We start from the raw sequence: 23927 nt of genomic DNA, 5'->3' as shown, positions 1-23927 counted from the left end.
TATACTAACAAAGTGGATTTTTAAGTGTCTGGATTGATCCAGCATGCCCACAAACAAGAAAGATGATGCTCAGTTACAATCCAAAAAGCCAAAGATTTAACAGAAAAGCAGAAAAAAATAGAAACTAGAATATATATTCTTGAGAGCACAGAGGCAAGTGGAATCTAATTGAAAATAAATAATCACTGGCTGCAGATTTTAAACAAATCTGTAAAACCCTAAAAACATCGATTGGCTATTGTTTCTATTATGTGTCTGGCACTGTGCTTGCCATCTGAGGAACACCAAAGAACTATAAAATATAGTCCAATCCCGCCTAATGCCCACAATAAAATTAGAAAAGAAAATAAACGCAAAGGAAAAATTAAGCACGCAACTTAACATATATATTTAAATGTTCTATTGGGTCATATATAGAAAGAGTGAAAACAAATAATGCTGAGATGATGGATGAATTGTTCTTTTTTATCTCCTTTTTCTGTCATTAAATAGTTTTCCATGTAGTAAACACATAAATAAGAGAGTGCAAAATAGTTACTGCAGGATTTCGGAAGAACGCTTTACTCCTACCCATTCTTAACTGGAAATTTGGAGGGATAAATTTAACTCCATTTTATCCTGTATTTTCCAGGCTACCTCAGCTTTATTAAAGGAAGTAAAGCTTGCACTAAAGGAAAGGGAACACCTCAGGAGAGAGGAGCAGGAATGCCAGCAGGAAGGAGCAGATGGGCGAGCGGCTTGGAGGCAGAGTGAAGCAGGGGACACACTGGGACAAAAGGGTGCAAGCCCAACAGAGGAGTAAACACCTGCTCCCAGAGAAACAGCATTTCTCAACGTGACGTCGAAGGGACCAGGATTAAAGACATGAATGCTAACAATTCTGACCTCAGGTGAGGAGATACAGAAATGGATGGTAGAACTGGAAACAAACGTGAAGAATCCATCCACTCCTCAGTGCGTGGAACTAAATCAATAAAACACAACAGAAACCTCCACGGTGAAAACCCCACTCTTCTAGAATAAGAATATAATGAGTTCAATCTGTCTTTAATTTTGTGCCTAAGATGGGTGCCAATGCCTGAAAGCACATGTTAAAGTCTATGGTAACAAGCTGTAAGGTCCTTAATTTGAGCCAAGGAAACAGAACCCAACGTTTTCGACTGAGTCAAAGATGATAAACTGAAGTATGTCAACACAAACTTAATGCCCATGTCGAGAGAGGCTTTGCTTTTACTACATTCTGCATCCAACTTGGCACTGAAACAGGTTCTCGGGACTTGCCCTACTCTCCATCCCACACTCTGTGAAGCAAAAATTCCAGCCACAGCCAGGCCAAGCAGGAGGAGGCAGAGGCTGGGGGAGGATGCGGCACAGAGTACAGGACGCTCTGCACTGTGGCTCCTACAGGGGCCACTCCAGCAGCTCCACGCAAGGACACAGCAGCTGAGTGCATGTCTTCCCAACAAGCAGAGAACGCGCTATTTAAGAGCCATACACCCTGCACAGCCTTTCATCTGGCTGCTCTGAAAGGTCAAGTATAAAGCATTCAGCTGTCTTTATCTCTGTGTCTGTGGAGGGAGGTGGAGACAGCAGAAAACCACAGACCAGGCCGGGCACGGTGGCTCATGCCTGTAATCCCAGCACTTTGGGAGGCTGAGGCAGGCAGATCACTTGAGGTCAGGAGTTCAAAACCAGCCTGGCCAACATGGTGAAACCCTGTCTCTACTGAAAAATACAAAAAAATCAGCCGGGCATGGCCGCAGGTGCCTATAGTTCCAGCTACTCAGGAGGCTGACGCAGGAGAATAGCATGAACCCAGGAGGCGGAGGTTGTAGTGACCCAAGATTGTGCCACTGCACTCCAGCCTGGGCAACAGACAATTTGTCCCACCTTATGAGGACCAGGCAACAACTAGCTGAGAGATGGAGGGAGCGAGAGGAAACCCTGCCCCATACGGGGACAGAAGTCTTCCCTGGGAAAGGACAAGAGCTGCTTGCAAAATGGGAATATCAAGTTACATGAAATTGATCTTGGATAAATTTTGTAATTTTTCAGGGGGACTGTATCTGGTGCAAGCATCTACTAAAGCCTGTCTGTCCAACTGTCCCGGAAGGAGGCTGGTTAACCCATGGTAATTTAGGCTTGCCTTTCTTGTGTCCCCAATGATAGACTTTTTTTTTTTTTTGAGACAAGGTCTCACTTGGATTGCCCAGGCTGCAGTGCAGTGGCACTGTCTCACCTTACTGCAGCCTTGACCTCCCAAGCTCAGGTGATTCTTCCACCTCAGCCTCCTGAATAGCTGCGACTACAGGCACACGCCACCAAGCCTGGCTGATTTTTTGTATTTTTAGTAGAGATGGGTTTTGCCATGTTGCCCAGGCTGGTCTCAAACTCCTAGACTCAAGCAATCCACCCACTTCGGCCTCCCAAAGTGCTAGGAGCCACCGTGCACAGGTGTGAGCCACTGTTCCTGGCCCAAGACTTTGAAGGACAAAAGATGATTTAGTTTTCACCTGTCAGCCCACTGCCTCGTTATCTTCAACCTTCACCAACAGACTTTTTTTTTTAAATTATACTTTAAGTTCTAGGGTACATGTGCACAATGTGCAGGTTTCTTACATACGTATACATGTGCCATGTTGGTGTGCTGCACCCATTAACTCGTCATTTACATTAGGTATTTCTCTTAATGCCATCCCTCCCCACTCCCCACACCCCATGACAGGCCCCAGTGTATGATGTTCCCCACCCTGTGTCCAAGTGTTCTCATTGTTCAATTCTAACCTATAAGTGAGAACATGCAGTGTTTAGTTTTCTGTCCTTATGATAGTTTGCTCAGAATGATGGCTTCCACCTTCATCCATGTCCCTACAAAGGACATGAACTCATCCTTTTTTATGGCTGCAGAGTATTCCATGGTGTATATGTGCCACATTTTCTTTATCCAGTCTATCATTGACGGACATTTGGGTTGGTTCCAAGTCTTTGCTATTGTGAATAGTGCCGCAATAAACATACGTGTGCATGTGTCTTTATAGTAGCATGATTTATAATCCTTTGGGTATATACCCAGTAATGGGATGGCTGGGTCAAATGGTATTTCTAGTTCTAGATCCTTGAGGAATCGCCACACTGACTTCCACAATGGTTGAACTAGTTTACAGTCCCACCAACAGTGAAAAAGTGTTCCTATTTCTCCACATCCTCTCCAGCACCTGTTGTTTCCTGACTTTTTAACGATCACCATTCTAACTGACGTGAGATGGTATCTCATTGTGATTTTGATCTGCATTTCTCTGATGGCCGGTGATGATGAGCATTTCTTCATGTGTCACCAACAGACTTCTAATAGGCTCACTTCTCCAATCCCAGTATCTTCCTGAATGGCATTACCTTTCCTCCATTTCCTCCCTTTAATTATGCCTGAAGTTGCAAATTTTTGAATTTTTGCCATCAGATCTTGGCGATGACCTTGAACAGTAGGATAACTCCCACATGCTTAGCGTTCCATTATTGGAACGCTAGGCATGAATGGATTTTAATATCCACCCACCATGTTCTAGGCAAAAACATCCTACCAGGTTCTAAGGACACAGAGAAGGAAACGGACCTTCATGCTTTATAAACCTCCTCAGGGATAAGGGATCCTTGATCTTCCCAAAGATTCAGAATCACTTGTTCCCTATTCAACCTTTATGACTAACTTATGTGTCTATGGCTGAAGTATCCTCCTGAATTAGAATTTATTTACTTGCTTATTTGTTCCTACTGCCAAACCATGAGTTCCCCCAGGGCATGAGGTGCATCTCATTCATCTCTAGACTACCAGCACCTATCATCTCACAGCATGTGGGCACACAGGAAATGCTCAACATATGTGGGGAAGAGGTAAAATAGCAGGTAGACTGCACAGTCCCTGCCCTCAAGGAGTATGTAGCCTAATACTTTAGGCAGACATGTAAATAAATATGAGTATTGCTATGTGATACATGTGGCAAATGGTGATGTACAGGGTATAAGTAATTGCACAACAAATGCCAGATTGGCTGGGCATGGTGGCTCACACCTGTAATCCCCACACTTTGGGAGGACAAGGTGGAAGGATCGCTTGAGCCCAGGAGTTCAAGACCTGCCTGGGCAGCATAGTGAGACCCCTATCTCCACAAAAATTTTTTTAAAAATTAGCCAGGTTTGGTGGTACATGCCTGTAGTCCCAGCTACTCAGGAGGCTGAGGCAAGAGGATCACTTGAACCTAGGACCTCAAGGCTGAAGTGAGCTATAATCTCCAGCCTGGGTGACAGAGTGAGACCTTACCTCTCAAAAAAAAAAAAAGAACCAGGATTCATATGAGGAGGGAATGCTGTACAAAGGAGGAAGGCCTGGGTTGCACTTGATTAAGCATAAGAGAAAGATAAGTGGGTAGGGGTGTTCCACAGTGAGAGGGTAAGGTGAATAAAAGTTCGAGGCAGCAGGGGGTATTCAGGGAAGTGTGAGAATCTCGGCTCAGCTAGATGAGGTAGTGGAAGGACAGGCAGCTGGGAAAGAGGCAGGGTCTTATATGCCCCGCACAAAAGGAATTCAGACCTTCCCTTGCAGGTGAGGCACTCCAGCGAAGTGTTTAAAGCATGGGTTTAAGCGGTTCTGGAAAGACGCTCTAGCAGCAATGGAGAGTGTGGCCCAGAGGGAAGCAAGAGGCAGTATGGCTACTATTCTAGCCCAGGGCTAGTTCCCCAGGGCACAGGGAGCACCTGAGGGAGAAGGCCCCAAGAAACCTGGGTTTCTGGGCCACTTGGAAGGTGATAGCACAAGTAGCCAAACTAAGATGGGAGCACGTGGACAGCACTAGGATTTCAGTTAGGAAATGAGAAAACCATGGCTCAGGCCCTGGTTCTGTCATCACCAACAAGCTGTATAAATCATTCAACTGCAACTGTCTCACCTGTCAAGTAAGGAAAACAATCTCATCTGAGGAAAACTAGAGTATATATGTTGCCAAGAATACAAAGGTGAGAAAGACATGGGCCCTCTATTCAAATCCAAAAGGAAATAAAGGAAATTTATAATAAAACAAGGTGGCAAGTGCCATAAAATATGTTTTAAAAATAATTTATCACAAAAGTAATATATTCTTGCTGCAATAAAAGACACTTGGATAATAGGGTTAAAAAGATATAAAGTAGTATGGGAAATTAAAGAGATGATGGAGTAATTCATTATAAGGAAGTTTAAATGAGATAAACATAAGCTTTTTTAAAAGTAAGAAGCATTGACCGGGCATGGTGGCCCACGCCTGCAATCCCAGCACTTTGGGAGACCAAGGCGGATGGATCACTCAAGGGCAGGAGTTCGAGACCAGCCTGGCCAACATGGTGAAACCCCGTCTCTACTAAAAATACCAAAAATTAGCCAGGAGTGGTGGCGTGCACCTGTAATCCTAGCTACTCGGGAGGCTGAGGTACAAGAATTGCTTGAACCCGGGAGGCAGCGGTTGTGCTGTGAGCCGAGATTGTGCCACTGCACTCCAGCCTGCGTGACAGAGTGAGAAACTGTCTTTAAAAAAAAAAAAAAAAAAAAGCATGAATCATTAAAAAGTTCACATTGGCTCATCCCTACCAGAGCTCTGGTCTGTGTGTGTGCCCCTGGCCCCTCAGTGCTGCCCCGCTCCAAGGGTGGGAAAGGCCACCCATAACAAACATCTCCAACAAGAAGCTTTGTTTTTTTTTTTCCCCCCAAGAAAATTATCCATGTAAAATGTTTTCTAAGAAATATGGATCCCAACAATGAAGTAAACAAATTATTTGTAGCTTAATAACCCACTGGGTGTCTGAAAGGCAAATAGAGCACATTGTTTGTTGTGTTTGTTTGAAACAAATACTGAGCTATTCACAAAGCAAATAACCACTACATAAGTTTATGACAACCTGAGGCTTTCATGCCTATGAGAATTTCACTTCAATGTCAATATCACATTCAATAAATCATAGGACTTCAGGAAGAACCAAGAATGCTGTCAAATACTATGATGAACAGGAGTAAGTAACAATAATATCAAACTATTAGAAGAACAGGCAAAGGCTGTGAAGATAATTTGTGAAAGAAATATAGTTTATGGATAAAATGCAAAAGCATATTCAACCTCACTAATACCCCCCAAAAATGCACACCAATCTAAACGTTCATGAGGAATTGATTAAATACATTAGGGCATATCCATATGATAAACTAACACACTATTATTTAAAATTATGTTCTGAAAGTAAGTCATAGGGAAAATATCCAAAGTATAATTGAAGAGAAAAAACAAGATACAAAATACTTTAGATTCAATTTTGCAAAAAAATGGAGAAATATAAAGTAGATTATTAATAAAAAGAGATTTTCTCTAAGTGGTGAAATTGGAGATGCTGACTTGCTTTCTATCTTTCCAAAATATTCCATACTAATATTTAGTAATTTTACAATCAGAATAATCTTAACTATAAATACTATTATCTGATAATTCTCAGCTTCACGAGGGCAGGGACTAGGCCTATGTTTGCTTATCTAACTAAGTGCTTAGCACACAGCATGCACTCTATAATTATTTGTTGAATGGATCAATGATTGAACAAAAGAAAGACAGACACTCATTTAGAAAGTTCTGGCTGGGCACGGCAGCTCACACCTGTAATCCCAGCACTTTGGGAGGCCGAGGCAGGCAGATCACGAGGTCGGAGTTCAAGACCAGGCTGATCAACATAGTGAAACCCTGCCTCTACTAAAAATACAAAAAATTAGCTGGGCGTGGTGGTGGGCACCTGTAATCCCAGCTACTCCAGAGGCTGAGGCAGGAGAATCGCTTGAACCTGGGAGGCAGAGGTTGCAGTGAACCAAGATCACACCACTGCACTCCAGCCAAGCAAACATTGCGAGACTCCATTTCAAAAAACAAAAAACAAAAAAGTTCTGATATACTCTCACACTTTAGCTTTCATTACACATATCCTCCTCTCTCAACAGGTATTTTCTTTTCTTTTCTTTTTAAGTCTCGCTCTGTCACCCAGGCTGGAGTGCGGTGGAGTGATCTCAGCTCACTGCAACCCCCACCTCCCATGTTCAAGCGATTCTCCTGCCTCAGCCTCCCAAGTAGCTGGGATTACAGGCGACCACCATCACACTCAGCTAATTTTTGTATTTTTAGTAGAGACAGGGTTTCACCATGTTGGCCAGGCTGGTCTCAAACTCCTGATCTCAAGTGATCCACCTGCCTCAGCCTCCTAATGTGCTGGGATTACAGGTGTGAACCAAGGCACCTGGCCAGATATTTTCTTAATGGTTAAAATTGGCTCCTTATGAGAGTCCCTGAGTGTCAGGAAAAGGAAGTACAAAATCACAGAGCTCTTGTCTTGACCAACAAGGTCCAGATAAGCTCTGGTACTCTTTTATATCTGAGTCAGCAGTGCTCTCCAAATGGGGGATATGACATTACTGCATTATAAAAAATTCACATGAGCTATGAGTTCTTGACCACATAAGTAAGGTATTGTTAGAAGAGTCCTGAGAAGAGAGTTAAGGAGAAAAAGAATTATTGAACCAAAGCAAACAGTGAATGTACATCATAGAACATATTTTAAAAGAAAAATCAATTCTTAGAAGTCCAAATTTCAGAGGTCAAAATAGAAGTTAAATTCCACTTTTGACTTCAGCCAAACAGAAGCAAAGCACCCTTCGTACGAGACAGCGACAAAGAAAGAGCAAGAGAAACAAGAAAAAGGGGGAAAACTGGCTTCTGATAGGCTAGAAAGAAAAGAGTATGTTATGTTAAAGTGACTCCTTTATAAATAGTGAGACAGTAAACTATCTAAACATACACTGATACTGTTTTAAATCTGTGCTTTGGAATTTTTATTCTGTTTATTTGCATAACCTGCAGAAAAAAAAATGTAATTCCATCTTTTGTCTCTTCTTACAATCCTGAGAGATTAATCTTGAAACTCCACATTGATCAAGTCATCATCTATGACTTTAAAAAAACAACAAGAAAATACTTTGACTCCAAAAAAAAAAAAAAAAAGAAAAGAAAAGAGTATGTTATAATTTAAAAGAAATATATCCTTCTTCATTTAAGGTTTAGGAGAAAATATCTTTCTGACAGTGAATTTTAACTGATTTCCTTTTAGAATTTTCCGTTTTTTTCAAGTAAATTCTATCTACCAAAATGGCAAGTTTCTGCTGTCAATATCAGAGACACCCATAACCACATAATTAAAAGAATTAGGTCAATTTTAGACTCAGTCATAGGACAAGCTTTAGAGGCTCACTTGAATCTATTTCACTCAAGAAATTAAAGCTAAGCCTAGAAAACATTTGTCTTGGACAGACTAATTAAGAAATTAGTTTATATCCCTCACTAAAGTTTGTTAAAATGCAGGTCATTCCAGTATATTAGCAAATCTTTAGTGATCTTTAACGATCTCCTAATATACGTGAAACCATTGAAGGCACTCAGGCCTTAATAACAACTTCCTGAAAACCTTAAATTTAAGCTAGTTACATTTCACTTTAAAGGTTATTATCACAACCTGATTCCTACAAAGAAAAACTATTATACATCTACATACATATAAAAGGCACTAGCAATTTCTGTAAGTATGACAGAATTCTCTTGAGACAAGAGGATGAAACAGACTCTGGCACAAAAACTGCTCCACTAAACACACATTAAACACTTGTGGTTTCAATTTCCCCAGTAATAAATCAGTATCATGCCCCAAAGAGGTGCCACATGTTTTCAAAGACTGAAATATAAGGCATTCTTAAAAAATATATTACTAATTGTGTGCACTGAATACTGAAAACCATTAAAAATAACGCTTCAGCATACCTGACAATTCTTGTTTTACAAATGAAAGCACAGCCAGGTAAACCTGGCAGTCAGCTATGATTATCTGCCTCTGAAGCCGATCAACCATAGAGGGGGTGGATTTTCGGACATCAACCTGTTTGGCAGAAAGAATGCCCACACTGATAAATCACACATAACAACGACAGTTCCCCCAAACAGTATTAGGTTATTGTACAAAATAATTTCACATAGGAATTGTGAAACCTGGCACTCAAAGCCAAGACCAAATTTATCCTATGAGCCTGGCAGCTCCAAATTCCCATTAGTCTAACTTTGTTTTGTTTGTTTGAGCACTGTAACTCAAAGACAAAAATATTCTAAGTGATACAAGCTGAATTCATGGGAAATACGAAAAGCAACAAAAAACTTCGGAGTTTCACCTTTTTTAAAAACAAACAATATAAAGTCTTTCTTATCCAAAATAAAAATCATTAAAGGTATAATATATTCCTCAAAGTAGATAACCTGAAAAGTCAACTTTGCAGCCACCTGTCTTCAGGTAGGATAACATTAGGGGCATTCTTTTCATGCATGCAACTGAGATGTAAGGATCAGAAACTGATTACATTTCCATTAAGGAGAAAATATTCTGGAATTAAAAATTAGCTTTGAATAAATCACAAACTACTTGAAATATAAGTCATACAAATACGCAAAAAGTCAAATCACTTTTTATAAAATGTTGGTCTTTATCATAATGTTTCTAAAATGAAGAATAGAACACTTCAGAATAGAACACTCTGCATTCTTAGTACAAAGTAAACTTGAATTTAAATAGCTTTAATATGCTATCACAATGACAGAATAATAGAATTTTTGCAAATATGTCAACAGTATACACAGTAGACAAGCCAGAATGATGTGTTTCCCTTTTTTCTAGGTTTTAGCATAATCCATCGTGGTCACCATTGTTTCAAACCTAGCCCCAGCACTCACTATTCTATTCACTTGGGAAAATGTCAAGATGCTTCTGTTTCCTCGTTTGTGATAAAATCTACTGTGCAGGATTGTTGGGAGGGCTAATGAGATACTGAATGTGAAAATGCTTTTTAAATTGCAAGGACTCATTACAAATCTTAATTATTAACACAGGTGCTAGACATGGTACTGGATACTGATGACAGACATGTAAATAAGCTTTCATTCTAATGACAAAATATAGACCATATTACTATGTACTGTGGAAAGCTCTCTGAAGGGTAAGGACAGGGAACTATGGGAACCTGTAGGAGACACACTCAACAGGGCATGGAGCCTCAAGCAACAGTCTTTGGGGAAAAGGACACGTAGAAAGAACTAAAGAAGAGTAGGAACCAGGAAACGAGGGAGCAGAATGTTCCAGGCAGAGGAAACGTAAATGCCAAGTCAGCCACATTAAGGAGTCTGTACTTTATTATAATGGCAATGGCTGGTGAGAGGGGCCACCGAAAACCAAGCAAGCAACAAATTTGCATTTTAGTGACTATATTATGGTCAATGAATTAGAGCAGCAGTCTCCAACCTTTTTAGCACCAGGGACCAACTTCACAGAAGACAATTTTTCCATGGACTGGGTTGGGGGGGGTGGGAGGAGATGGGTTAATGGTTTCAGGATGAAACTGTTCCACCTCACATCATCAGGCATTAGTTAGATTCTCATAAGGAGGGTGCACCCTAGATCCCTTGCATAGACAGTTCATGCTCCTATGACAATCTCATGACGCTGTTGATCTGACAGGAGACGAAGCTCAGGTGGTAATGCTCACCTGCCCTGCAGCTCACCTCCTGCCCTGTGGCCTGGTTCCTAACAGCCCATAGACCAGTAAGGTCCATGGCCCAGAGGTTGGGGACCCCTACATTAAAGAACCGTGAGACTGGAGGCAGAAATACCCATGTGTCTTAGACAAGTGGGATAGTGTCTGACCTATAGAGATGGCAGTGAGGGTGGAGAGTAGTCGATGAATTCACGAGGTATTAAGAAAAAGAGTCAACAGCACTTGGTCATTGATTAGACGTTATAAAACATTGGTCTTTATCATAATGTTTCTAAAATGAAGAATAGAACACTCCAGAATAGAACATTCTGCATTCTTAGTACAAAACAAACTTGAATAAAATAAGTTAAATAGCTTTCATATGCTATCGCAATGACAGAAGAAATAATAGGATTTTTGCCAATATGTCAACAGTATACACAGCAGACACACCAGAATGATCTGTTTCCCTTTTTTCTAGATTTTAGCATAATCCATCACGGTCACTGTTGTTCCAAATCTAGCCCCAGCACTCACTATTCTATTCACGTGAGAAAATTTCAAGATGCTTCTGTTTCCTCATTTGTAATAACATCTACCGTGCAGGATGTGTCAGGCTGGAGAGAGAGGAAGCTAGGACAACTCTGGCCCTCTGGAGCATCAGGAGGCGGGACACTTGGCCCATCAGTGGCTTTCTCCTGGTGGACACCATAAACAAGAGCAGAGGTGAAACACTCTCCTATGATGCTTCACAGGCAGGGCACGGGCATGCAGAAGCAGAAGACAGGTGGCTTCTGATGACTATATCCAACAGACTGATTTGTCAGTGACGTATGTGAGACCCTTGGGCACTCCAAGTAACATCAGGGCTAGGAGGGTGCCTCTCCATAGCCTAGCACTTTTGCACTGAAATGGTGAGGGCAAAATCAGGAAAACTGGATTCTGATGGTATTATGACTATTTATAACCAAAGGCTGGTGAGGCCTGGGGAAAATTAGGTAAACAGCTGAATTCCAGAATTATACCAAAATGCAATTCTATTATTCATCAACTGCCATCGTATCCTGTTTGAATTACATATAGGAAAACCTCATTAAAACAGCCCTTGCCATACGGCCCATTATGGAAGAAGATGATTCTAAGATATCAAAAGGACATGCACTGAATGGCTCTGGATGACTGAAAGCAGCTTCTGTTTTTATAAGAGATAACATTTTCTATAACCAAAAACCATAAGAAACATTGTGGTTTTTCAGTCATATTCTAAATACTAAAACCAAGCAAATGGCTTTTGTTCTAAATGAACAAAAGTGATATTCTAAATAAGTGGCACACAGTCCACAACCTAAAGCCGCAATACTTACATTCTTCTTAATTTTATTCTTGATTGTTTCAATTACTCCAGCCTCTTCACTTTCACACAGTTTTTCTGTGGTTTTTAAGTCATCACATGCCAATTGCATTTTTTCTTCCTCAAATGTCATCATGGCATTCTTCCAAGAAAGAAAGAATGAATGAATGAATGAATTAGTGTCTGAAAATTTAAGCCAATTTATTACAAGAAAACTCCAAATAAAAAAAACACTTAAATTATTTATTGCAAGCAAAAGAATCACATGTTACGGCATAATCTATTCATTTAAAGAAACTGTAATGTCAACATGAAATAAGACTATACCTCTATCACATCATCATGAAAAAATACGGTAATAAATGTCCTTGCCATTACTGTTCTACAATTTTTGTTGTTGCTGTTATTAAACACAGTAACAAAAATTCTCTATGATTTCTGATTGGTCTGCTCAATTCAGTTTTTACAGTGGTGTCAGATGCAGAAGTTCATTCTACCCACATATGGATCCCTGGCTCCACCAAGTACTGCACAGAAATGCTAATGAAACAACAGCTTGTAGGTACTCTTGGAAAATCTTCAGTCTTTCCAGGGACTGCAATTCCAGTAGGTTCACTTATAAGGAATTCATTTTATATTATCTATATTTAAAAATTCCATGACAGCTTGTTTCCAGGCACCTGTTCCTGGTGGACTTTTTCAAGCCACATTTCACGAAGTGGGGGAAATCTACTGAATCTCTGCTGAACACCTGTGACTTTTACACAGTAGAACTGAGGTTTATAAGATGAATGGGCTTACAGGGGCAGAGACAGACTTGCTGCGGGATACCTGGTTCTTGGAAGGACCTGATGAACCTACTGTCTCTAGCTCCTCATTTCCTATCAAATTCCACCAGCTCCATCTTGGCCTTTCAGGCTTCCTCAGTATGGCTCTAACCTACTTTTCCATTCTAGCCAAACCTCGGCCCAGGCTTCCCTGCCACAATCTTCTTCCCAACCGTCCTCTCAAGCTGCTGAAATCTCAACCCTGCTGTGGCCTTGCTTCTCCTCCTCCTCCACCACCAGACTCAGCCAAGACCCTTTGGTTATATCTCATTTGCAGCTCTTGTAATCACTTGGGTACTAATGTTACAACGCCACCCAGTACCATTTTCCTTAGGGTTGGGAATAACGTATTCTTTCAAACAATAGCCCTTAACATTTTTGTTGCATTAACTGGCAATAAGAGGAAATAAATACCTTGAATAAAAACTTCTCACTGGAAGCTGGCGTGGTACCTGTGGTTGAGCACTGCCAGGCTGTGACATGCCCATTTGCTGACATCTTTCTCAATCTTGGATCTAAATGCTTTCTCTTTTTCAGTCTCTATCATGTCTTTTTTTTTTTCTTGCTGTTACACAGTTCTTTAATAGTCTTTTAAAAAAATTATGTGTTTGAAAGTAATTTGTGTGATGTTAGATTACTGTTTCTGAAAAATCGAAGTATCCCATTTTCCACATTGCCCAATGTACTTTAAAACTAACTGCAACCTACTTCCTCAATTCCCAAATACTCATATTTGGAAATGTAATACTAACTGACAAATTTTAGCTCTGCTCATTTAACTTGACCTCTAGTCCACATTTACTCAATAATTTCAGAGCAAACCTTTATTACCCAAACCCAGACATTTTTTCTACCTTGAATGCAGTTTTAATTATTGAAGGTCTTTCCATTACATTTTTATTCTAAAAATGACTTTGGTTAAAATATAATACCTTATAAATAAGATGTAAGCATTTTATTTTTAAAATTAGGGAAGGCAGATTATTTCATAGGCATTGGGTAATAGGCAAAAACTTTATTTCAGTTTTAAACTCTAAAAGACTTTCTACAATAGTATATCTATACAACTGGTAGCCACTAACAGACATTACTTTATATAATTGTTTCCTTCATGCCAATAGGTCTTAAGATATCAACTTACCAAAAAACTGACAAAGCTGGCTCCAAAACTCATTAGTGGGCTATGATTTCTGTTAAAAAAAAAAAAAAACCACACACACACACACACAAAATAAAATTATTTTCATTGTAAAATTTTATTTTAAAAGCATTTGACATATCATGATTACCATATAATCCTTCTAATTGAATAAAAGAAGTTAAGGTCATCAAGCAGATTAAATTACCCTAATAAAGAAGTTAAAGAGGCAAGGTGGTTTACGGCTCTATCTGCCAGGATAGAATTTGCCTCTGATTCTTCAAAGCAAGGCAAACAAAAAGTCAAATTATAACAGACACTGCCTTAGTAAACTTTGTAACTGTGGCTGTTAAAGAGTTGACACAGTAAATATAAAGATAGTAGACACAGGCCAGGCACGGTGGCTCACATCTGTAATCCCAGTACTTTGGGAAGCTGAGGCAGGCAGATTACCTGAGATTAGCAGTTGGAGACCAGCCTAGCCAACATGGCAAAACCCCATCTCTACTAAAAACACAAAAGTTAGCAGCAAGTGGTGGCAGGTGTCTGTAATCCCAGCTATTGGGGAGCCTGAGGCAGGGACAATTGCGTGAACCCGAGACGTGGAGGTTGCACTGAGCCAAGATCACACCACTGCACTCCAGCCTGGGCGAAAGAGTGAGACTCTGTCTCAAAAAAAAAAAAAAAAAAAAAAAAAAAAGGTAGAAACAATCTGACAACTACAAAAACATGGCCAAAGAAAGACAGTTATTATTCATTTTTAAAATAATCTTCTACAGTTACCAGTTAGATCATTTTTAAAATGCAAAACTTGTTACAAATGTTCAACAGAGAAAATCAGTATAGTTTCTAGAGTAGATCAAAGGGTCTCTTCACTGAGTCAGACCTCACAAACTCACTCATCAATCCGAGAACCTTAGGAATGCCTCCCTAAGAGTCAGCCATTCCCCCCTTGTAATCATCTGATTTTGTTGTAAGGCAAAAATGAAACCAAATCAATACCAATTTAAAGAATAAAAGAACATAAATGTTCTGCTTCAAAATCCAAAATAGTACAAAATCCAGATCTCTATAAATTGCACTAAAAGGAAAAGCTAGTTGTAATTACCTTCTCAAATGAAAATCATTTTACTGATTTTTTATTATGCAAATACCATATGATCACTATAAAAAGGGATGAAACAATTTATTCAATCTCTGACTATAAATACAGAATATATGCAAAGTGAGAGTATGTGTGTGTCTATGGGAAAGAGAAGGTGCACACTTACATGTGTGTGACTGTGTGTGTATACACACACATATGCCTAATGGACATCTTGTACATATGTTTTTGCAGGCAAGGCCAAATATATTTTTGGGATAAAATGCTAGAGGTAGTATTACTGAATTAAAGGGTACACACATTCATTTTTCTCCTGGTACACTGTGTGTGTGTCAGAGAAAGAGAGTATGTGTGAGATCCAGGACTCTATTTTACATTAACCTTCTGCTACCATTTTCTTTTACATCTACTTAGTACCTACCTAAATTCTACAGTTAATAATAGTCTGCTTATCCCATTTAATAGGTTACTTAAACCTACATGAAAAAAAAATGAGGGGGTCAATTCCCTTGTGAGGAATCCCTAACCAGTGCTCACACCCATGAACCTAGATCAAACGGCACACTCCTGTAGCATCTGTCATCCCCACAATCTGCCTCAAAATACACATTAGTTTTTCTCATTCCACAGCACTATATGGGCATAACAGTATGGGCTCCTACCCTACTCTACTATATATATCATATCTACCTTACACACATAGCAGGTGTTCCACAAATCCGAGTCAGTGAAGGAAGGGATGACACAGAATTCTGCCTTTCAGGAACAGACACGTCTCAATTAAGTGCTGAGTACTGCGGCTTTTCCCTCCTTTTCCCTTTCCCTGCTCACATATTAGCCACTTTGCCATTTGAAAAATGAGGGAAGCTGAAACTAGGGCCTACCGTTGCCACATCTGCTTCTTATTCTTGGCTAAAATTAGGTTTCTGAGAGCTGTGGCAATTAATTATTCATGGTACCTAACCTGGCCCTTTCGACTTCACATACCATCTTATCATTTAAGTGGAGGGAAAAAAAACATAGCAACAACCCAAGGAAACCATTTTCCCTCCTTGAAGAACTGTCTGCATCCCCCACAGCACCCAGTTGCATCAGGCACGTGACAATGCACTGTGGGACGGGCAATTGTCCTCTCAGGCTGCACATCACTTGCTGTTAGAAGAGCTCGATCTAACATGGTTCACTTGGTCCTTGGTTTGTTTTTTTTTTTTTAAACAGAGTCTCACTCTGTCATCCAGGCTGGAGAGCAATTGTGCAATCTTGGCTCACTGCAACCTCCGCCTCTTAGGTTCCAGCCATTCTCCTGCCTCAGCCTCCTGAGTAGCTGGGATTACAGGCAGGCACCATCATGCCCAACTAATTAATTGTATTTTTAATATAGATGGGGTTTTACTATATTGAGCAGGCTGGTCTCAAACTCCTTCCTCAAGTGATCCGCCCTCCTCGGCCTCCCTAAGTGCTGGGATTACAGGTATGAGCCACCACACCCAGCCCACAATTTTTTTTTTTTTTTAACTTATTTCGAGTGATCCTAAGTTAACTTACTCCATCTGCATCCTAATCAATTGTGGACCATGCATGTGTCTCTACACAAAATGCATTCATTCTGGAGATCTGGAAATGTTCCCAAAGAGTACGAAGGTCATTGGTTCAAAACCGGTGCTATGGAGGGGGAGGAAGAGGCTCCTAGCTCATTTCAATACTGCTCATATTTGGAACCAACAAAGACCAAACAAGAGGGGAATGGGAATGCTATGTGAAGGCTGAGTATAAGCATTAGAACCCAAATACAAACCTTTCTAACTACCAAAAGATATACAAAAAATGGGGCGAGTGAAATAAACCATAGTGAAAAACCTATTTAAAAAAAAAAAAAAAAGACTAAATATTTGCTGATATTGAAAAAGCAATGGTAGGATAATCTATAACATTTTTTTCAAAATTGATACCTTTAAGGTGAAGGAGGGGAATAGGGAAGAAGAAACAAGGATGGAAATGAAGCTCCCTTTTATACATCTTGTTTTATAGATTTCATTTTGGAATGTAAAAATTATTCACAGTAATACTGAATTATATGTTAATAATGCAACCCCTAAAGTCAAAAGAAAGTGACTTAAATGTCCCTAAAAGCAAATCCAGTTGGTAACATAATACCAGAGCAGAACTAGTCCAAGAGACTTTACAACATAGTAATCTGACAGTATATCCCTATTGTGAAATACCCTTAAAAACTGACCCCAAAATGTGGCCAAAAGAAAAGTCTTAACTATTTTCAGTAATCATATTCTTATTGGACAAGTGGGTACTGTTATTCTAAGGCTGCTGGGTCATAGTATGTGAGAATGCAATCAGTTAAGTATGTCAGTGTTTGTTGGGACCCAGGACTTTGTGCATACGAAAAAGGATGAAATAAACTTTTAAATCTTATAGTCCAGAATACAAACTGGTAGAATAAAAGCAAACTCATTGAATTTTTTATGTTTAAAAGAATACGGCCAGGCGCAGTGGCTCACGCCTGTAATCCTAGCACTTTGGGAGGCTGAGGCGGGTGGATCACCTAAGGTCAGGAGTTCGAGACCAGCCTGGCTAACACGGTGAAACCCCCTCTCTACTAAACATACAAAAATTAGCTGGGCATGCCTATAATCCCAGCTACCTGGGAGGCTGAGGCAGGAGAATCACTGGAACCTGAGAGGCAGAAGCTGCAGCGAGCCGAGATCGCTCCACTGCACTTCAGCCTGGGCGACAGAGCGAGACTCCGTCTCAAAAAAAAAAAAAACAGAAATGCAAATCAAAACCACAATAAGGTACCATCTCACACCAGTCAGAATGGTTATTATTAAAAAGTCAAAAAACAACAGATGCTGGCAAGGTTGTGGAGAAAAAGGAACATTCTTACACTGTTGGTGGGAGTATAAATTAGTTCAACCATTGTGGAAGACAGTGTGGCAATTCCTCAAAGACCTATAGGCAGAAATACTATTTGATATGGTTTGGCTGTGTCCCCACCCAAGTCTCACCTTGAATTGTAGCTCCCATAATTCCCAAGTGTTGTGGGAGGGAGCTGGTGGGAGATAATTGAATCACGGGGGGATGGTAGTGAATAAGCCTCATGAGATCTGACTGTTTTATAAGGCATTTCCCCTTTCACCTAGCTCTCATTCTCTCTTTGCCTGCTGCCATGCAGGATATGACTTTGCTCCTCCTTTGCCTTCTGCCATGATTGTGAGGCCTCCCCAGCCATGTGGAACTATGAGTTAATTAAACCTCTTTCCTTTATAAATTACCCAGTCTCAGTCTCGGGTATATCTTTATCAGCAGCGTGAAAACAAACTAATATACCGTTCAACCCAGGAATCCTGTTACTGGGTATATACCCAAAAAACTATAAATTGTTCTGTTATAAAGACACATGCACATGTATGTTCACTGCAGCACTATTCACAATAGCAAGGACATGGAATCAACCAAAATGCCCATCAATGATAGACTGAATAAAGAAAATGTGGTATATGTATACCATTGAATACTATGCAACCATAAAAAGAAACAAGATCATGTCCTTTGCAGGGACACAGATAGAGCTGGAGGCCATTATCCTTACCAAACTAATGCAGGAATAGAAAACCAAACACTGAATGCTCTGACCTGTAAGTGGGAGCTAAGTGTTGAGAACATATGGACACATAGAGGGGAGCAACAGACACTGAGGCCTACTTGACGATGGAGGGTGGGAGGAGAGAGGGGACTGGAACGATGGAGGGTGGGAGGAGGGAGGGGACTGGAAAAAATAAAAAATTAGTACTAGGCTTAATACCTGGGTGATGAAATAATCTGTACAACGAATATCCATGACACAAGTTTATCTATGTAACAAACCTGCACATGTAGCTCTGAACTTAAAAGTTTCTTAAAAAATTAAACAAATTTATATGGAAAAGTAAATAATTTAGAATAGCCAAATCAAATCTGAAGAACAGCAACAAAGCTAGATGCTTACTTGACCAGACATCAAGACAATTAAAATTAAGAATTTCTGTTCAGTCGTAAGAGATTGGAAAAAGCAAACCACAGACTGGGAGAAGATATCTGCAATACACATATCCAACTAAGAGCTCATCTTCAGGATACATTAAAAACTTCCAGGAATCAGTAAAAGACTAAAACCTTATTAAAAAGATGGCCAAAATCTTAAATAGGCACTTCACAAACGAGGGTATCCAAAAGTCAATAAACATATTAAAAAGTGCTGAAAATCATTAGTTATCAGGGAAATCCAAATTAAAACCAAAATGAGATACCACTATACTCATCAGGTTGTCAGGAAGGACTGACAATATCAAGCGTTAGTGAGATGTGGAGCAACTAGTATTCTCCTACATCGCTTATCGGTGTCTACTAAATCTAAACATATGCCTACCCTAGTAACTTTTTTTATTATGAACTTGATAATTTTATTATTTATTCTAATGATTTTTTTTTTTTTTTGAGACAGAGTCTCGCTCTGATACCCAGGCTGCAGTGCAGTGGTCGGCTCACTGCAGCCTCCACCTCCCGGGTTCAAGTGATTCTTGTGTCTCAGCCTCCCGAGTAGCTGGCACCTCAGGTTCATGCCACCACACCCAGCTAATTTTTGTATTTTTAGTAGAGATGGGGTTTCACCATGTCAACCATGCTGGTCTCAAACTCCAGACTTCAAGTGATCCACGAGCCTCTGCCTCCCAAAGTGCTGGGATTACAGGCATGAGCTATTGCGTCCAGCCTCTAATGAATTTAACAGTGGTTTAATTTTATGCACATATAGTTGTCTTTAATTTTTTTAATTTTAGGTTCAGTGGTACATGTAAAGGTTTGCTATATAGGTAAATTGTGTGTCACAGGTGTTTAGTGTACAAATGATTTCATCACCCACGTAATAAGCATAGTACACAATAGGTAGTTTTTCGATCCTCACCCTCTTCCTACCCTCCACCCTCAAGTAGACCCTGCTGTCTGTTGGTCCCTTCTTTGTGTTCAAGTGTACTCAGTGTTTAGCTCCCACTTATAAGTGAGGACATGGAGTATTTGGTTTTCTGTTCCTGCATTGGTTTGCTTATGCAAAGGACATGATCTCATTCTTTTATGCATTTATGCATAAAATGCATTTATGGCTGCATAGTATTCCACAGTATATGTACCACATTTTCTTTATCCAATCTCCAACTGATGGATATTTAGGTTGATTCTATGTCTTTGCTATTGTGAATAGTGCTGCAATGAACATACACATGCATGTGCCTTTATGGCAGAACAATTCATATTCATTAGGGTATATAGCCAACCATGGGATTACTGGGTAAACCAGTAATTTTCACAACAGAAATGAATGATTATGCTCCTCCAAAAGACACATACACCATGTTAATAGCAGTATTATTCATACTAGCCTCAAAGTGGAAATAATTCAAGCGTCCATCACGGTAGAACCGATCTAGTATTGCAGCATATTCACTCAATGCAATAACATGAATTAATCTCATAAGCAATAACGCTGAGTGAAAGAAGCTAGACACAAAAGAGTATATCCTAGATGAGTCCATGTATATGAAATCCAAAACCACTATTCTGACTTCTAACGATGACTTCTAATGTTCTAGTCTGAACAGTGGCTACCTCTGGGGGAATATCAATTTGAGAAGGAGCCCAAAGGAGGGCACTGCAGTGTTGAAAATGCCTGATAACTTTACCTGGATAGTAGTTACATTGATGTTTACACTGTGAAAGTTCTTTACTGTATGTAAGTTTTTCCTTATGACAAAGAGAAAAATATTAAAAAGAAAAACAATCAGATAAACGATCATTGATGACTATTTGATTATATTAATAAATTAGTATTCTTTTTTTCAGTGTGCAATGGTACTGTGGCTATATTTTAAAGGATTTTCTACTTTTTAGAGGGATATACGAAAGTAATTACAGATAAAATGATATGCTGACTGGGATTTGTTTCAAAATAATTTGGGGCAAAGAGATTAAAAGGGAACAGAAGATAGATAAAGCAAGACTGGCCCTGACTTGATAATTATTGAAGACGAGTAACAAGAACATCAGAATTCATTAAATGATTCTATGTACTTTTCGAGATGTATAAAATTTTCCAAAATAAAAAGTTAAAAAACAAGGCCAGGCATAATGGTTCACATCTATAATCCCAGCACTTTGGGAGGCTGAGGCAGGAGGATTGCTTGAGACTAGGAGTTCCAAACCAGCCTGGGCAACATAGTGAGACCCTGTCTCTAAAAAAAAAATTAAAAAACAAACATACATATGTTCTACAAAAGATAAGGTGTCTTTTGGAATCCTTCCATGAGAGGGCCTCTTATATTCACTGCATTTGCTTTTTAAAAATGAACCATCAGTAATAAAACGGCTCTAAAAATTTCTCTCTGTATGAGTCACAACAGGTAGAAAACCTGTTGTGAATGAAAGGAAGCAATTGCTCCTCATTCTGATATTCGCCAACATTGCCTTGGAAATTTTTTTTAAGGTCTCTCCGAGATATTAAAAATTGGACTGATGAAGATTTTATTTCCTGAAACACAGTGGAAGAGAATGTATATATTTGATTCTCAAAGGAACATTTCTCACTTAGGAAGCCGGCATCACTACTGTAAAACAGTCCCTAACTGAGTATGTTTCTTTAAATGCAATTTTACTGCCCAAAGTAGTGAACAGCTAGAATTTTTTGTCTTCCATTTTTCTGAAAATGTTCTAAACTTATTTAATGTTTAGTTCTTAGAATTTTCCAAAATACTTTTCTCCCCTTCAAATGTGTGGGGGGTTTGGACTCCTGGGGATTATAAACGCAGCACGGGGCCACCTGAATCTAATCAGCCCACAGCTGTCATCCAGGTCTTTCACTGCAGCCCTGAGACCTGAGATCTGAGGGTTGAAGAAAAAACTGCATGTACTCACCCCTGCTGCTCTTAATGGAAGCTCTGCTTTTCTGGGACCCATGCTGTTTAAAAATCACAGACCCAGGGGGCCACTGGAGTTAACTGTGTACAATTAGCAAAAAGGGCAACACTGAATGCTTCTCTAATGCCTCAGACCTCGCCTTCAGAAACACAATTTTTGCCAAAAGGATAAGTGATATCCTCTGCTCTGCTTGTTATCATCAAAAATGGGCTTTAAGAAGACAAACTGGTTTGGTATTTCATCTTTCCTTCCGAAAGAAAAGTAAAACAATGCCAAGAAAAGAAAACTACATGCATGAAGCTGTTTGTTGCAACATTATCCAGAACAGAGAAAAACTGGGTTTTAATAGACCATTGGAAGAAAGCTTTATGACACTGCAACTGGCAACAATTTCTTGGATATGACACCAAAAGCACAGGTAATAAAAGTATATAAATTGAACTACATCAAAATTTAAAATTTCTGTGCCTCACAGAACATAATCAGCAGAGTGAAAAGGCAACCAACCTATGGAACTGGAGAAAATATTTGCAAATCATATATCTGATAAGGGGTTAATATCCAGAATATATAGAGCTCCTACAACTCAGCAACAACAAAAAACGAACAACCTAATTAAAAACTGGGGAAAGAACTTGAACAGACATTTCTCCAAAGAAGATATACAAATGGCTATATAAGCACATGAACAGAAGCTCAACATCACTAATCACTAGGGAAATGCAAATCAAAGCCACAATGAGACACCACCTCACACCCACTAGGATAGCTACTATCAAAAATAAAATAAATGTTAGAAAGGATGCGGAGAAACTGGAACCTTTGCATACCGCTGGTGGGAGTATAAGGTGGTGCAGCCACTATGGAAAACTATAGGCAGTTTCTGAAAAAATAGAATTACCATATGATCTAGCAATTCCACTTCTAGGCATATACACAAAAGAATTGAAAGCAGGGACTCAAACAGATATTTGTACATCCACGTTCATACCAGCATTATTCACAACAGCCAAAAGGTGGAAGCAACTCAAGTGCCCACTGACAGATGAATGGATAAACAAAATGTGATATACATACAGTGGAATATCATTCAGCCTTAAAAAAAAGAAAAGTCTGATACATGTGGCAAAATGGATGAACCTTGTGGACATAATCCTAAGTGAAACAAGCCAGTCACAAAAAGATTAATACTGTATGATTCCACTTCTATGAAGTACCTATCATAGTCAAATTCATAGAGACAGAAAGCACAACAGTGATTGTCAGGGGCTGGAGGTGGGGAAAGGAATGGGGAGCTGTTATTTAATGGGTACAGAGTTGGAGTTTTCCAAGATGAAAAAGAGTTCTGCAGATTGGTTGCAAAACAATGTATATGTACTTAACATGACTGAACTGTAAACTTGAAAAATGGATAAGATGACACGTTTTGTTATGTAATTTTACCACAATTAAAAAAATTAATTGAAAAAACGTTCTATAATAAATGACTCATAAAGAACCAGATGGAATATTATCGTGACCTCAAAAAGTTTTTTGATAGAATTTAATGTGAAAACAAAAGTTCTGCGTACACTTTTCAACACATGCAGACAACAAAAAATGAAAAAAATTGTCGTGAGGGGCAAGAAGATCAAGGGGGTCTTCTTCAGCGCAAAGTGTGTGTACAGCGGGGAGGTTGAACAATCACGACTGAAACTGCTCTAATCATCATCTCTGTTTTCAAGTTGTCACCACAGATACTTCCTACGTTTACACTCCTTTTAGAGAGAAAAATGCATCATTTAAGTTGATTTACTTGTTCTACATCCCTGTGGTTCAGTTGTGGCTTTGATACAATTTTCTCAACGGAATATATCATCCAGCCAACCAAACAGAATAATGGGGTGATTCAATACAAGACAGCCAAATCCTGCTTATGTGGGAATGAGTGA

The 23927-nt window shown here is 39.5% G+C and overlaps 1 protein-coding gene across 2 annotated transcripts in view; it reads right to left on the bottom strand.

Annotated features, from left to right (window-relative positions):
- TTC39C (tetratricopeptide repeat domain 39C) overlaps window positions 1-23927 on the bottom strand; it is a 118902-nt gene that overhangs the window by 55200 nt on the left and 39775 nt on the right. For both annotated transcript variants that reach the window (XM_054460804.2, XM_063653500.1), the window contains exons 2-4: window positions 13938-13986; window positions 11983-12111; window positions 8865-8979 (exon numbers count right to left, since the gene is read on the bottom strand). In XM_054460804.2, coding sequence (XP_054316779.1) covers window positions 8865-8979; window positions 11983-12111; window positions 13938-13986 — 293 coding nt within the window. The remainder of the gene's footprint in view (window positions 1-8864; window positions 8980-11982; window positions 12112-13937; window positions 13987-23927) is intronic.

The sequence above is a fragment of the Pongo pygmaeus genome, chromosome 17, assembly GCF_028885625.2.
Source record: "Pongo pygmaeus isolate AG05252 chromosome 17, NHGRI_mPonPyg2-v2.0_pri, whole genome shotgun sequence".
In the NCBI taxonomy this organism is placed as follows: Eukaryota; Metazoa; Chordata; class Mammalia; order Primates; family Hominidae; genus Pongo; species Pongo pygmaeus.
The sequence above is the reverse complement of the archived record's forward strand: the minus strand, read 5'-3'. Positions and strand labels throughout refer to the sequence as shown.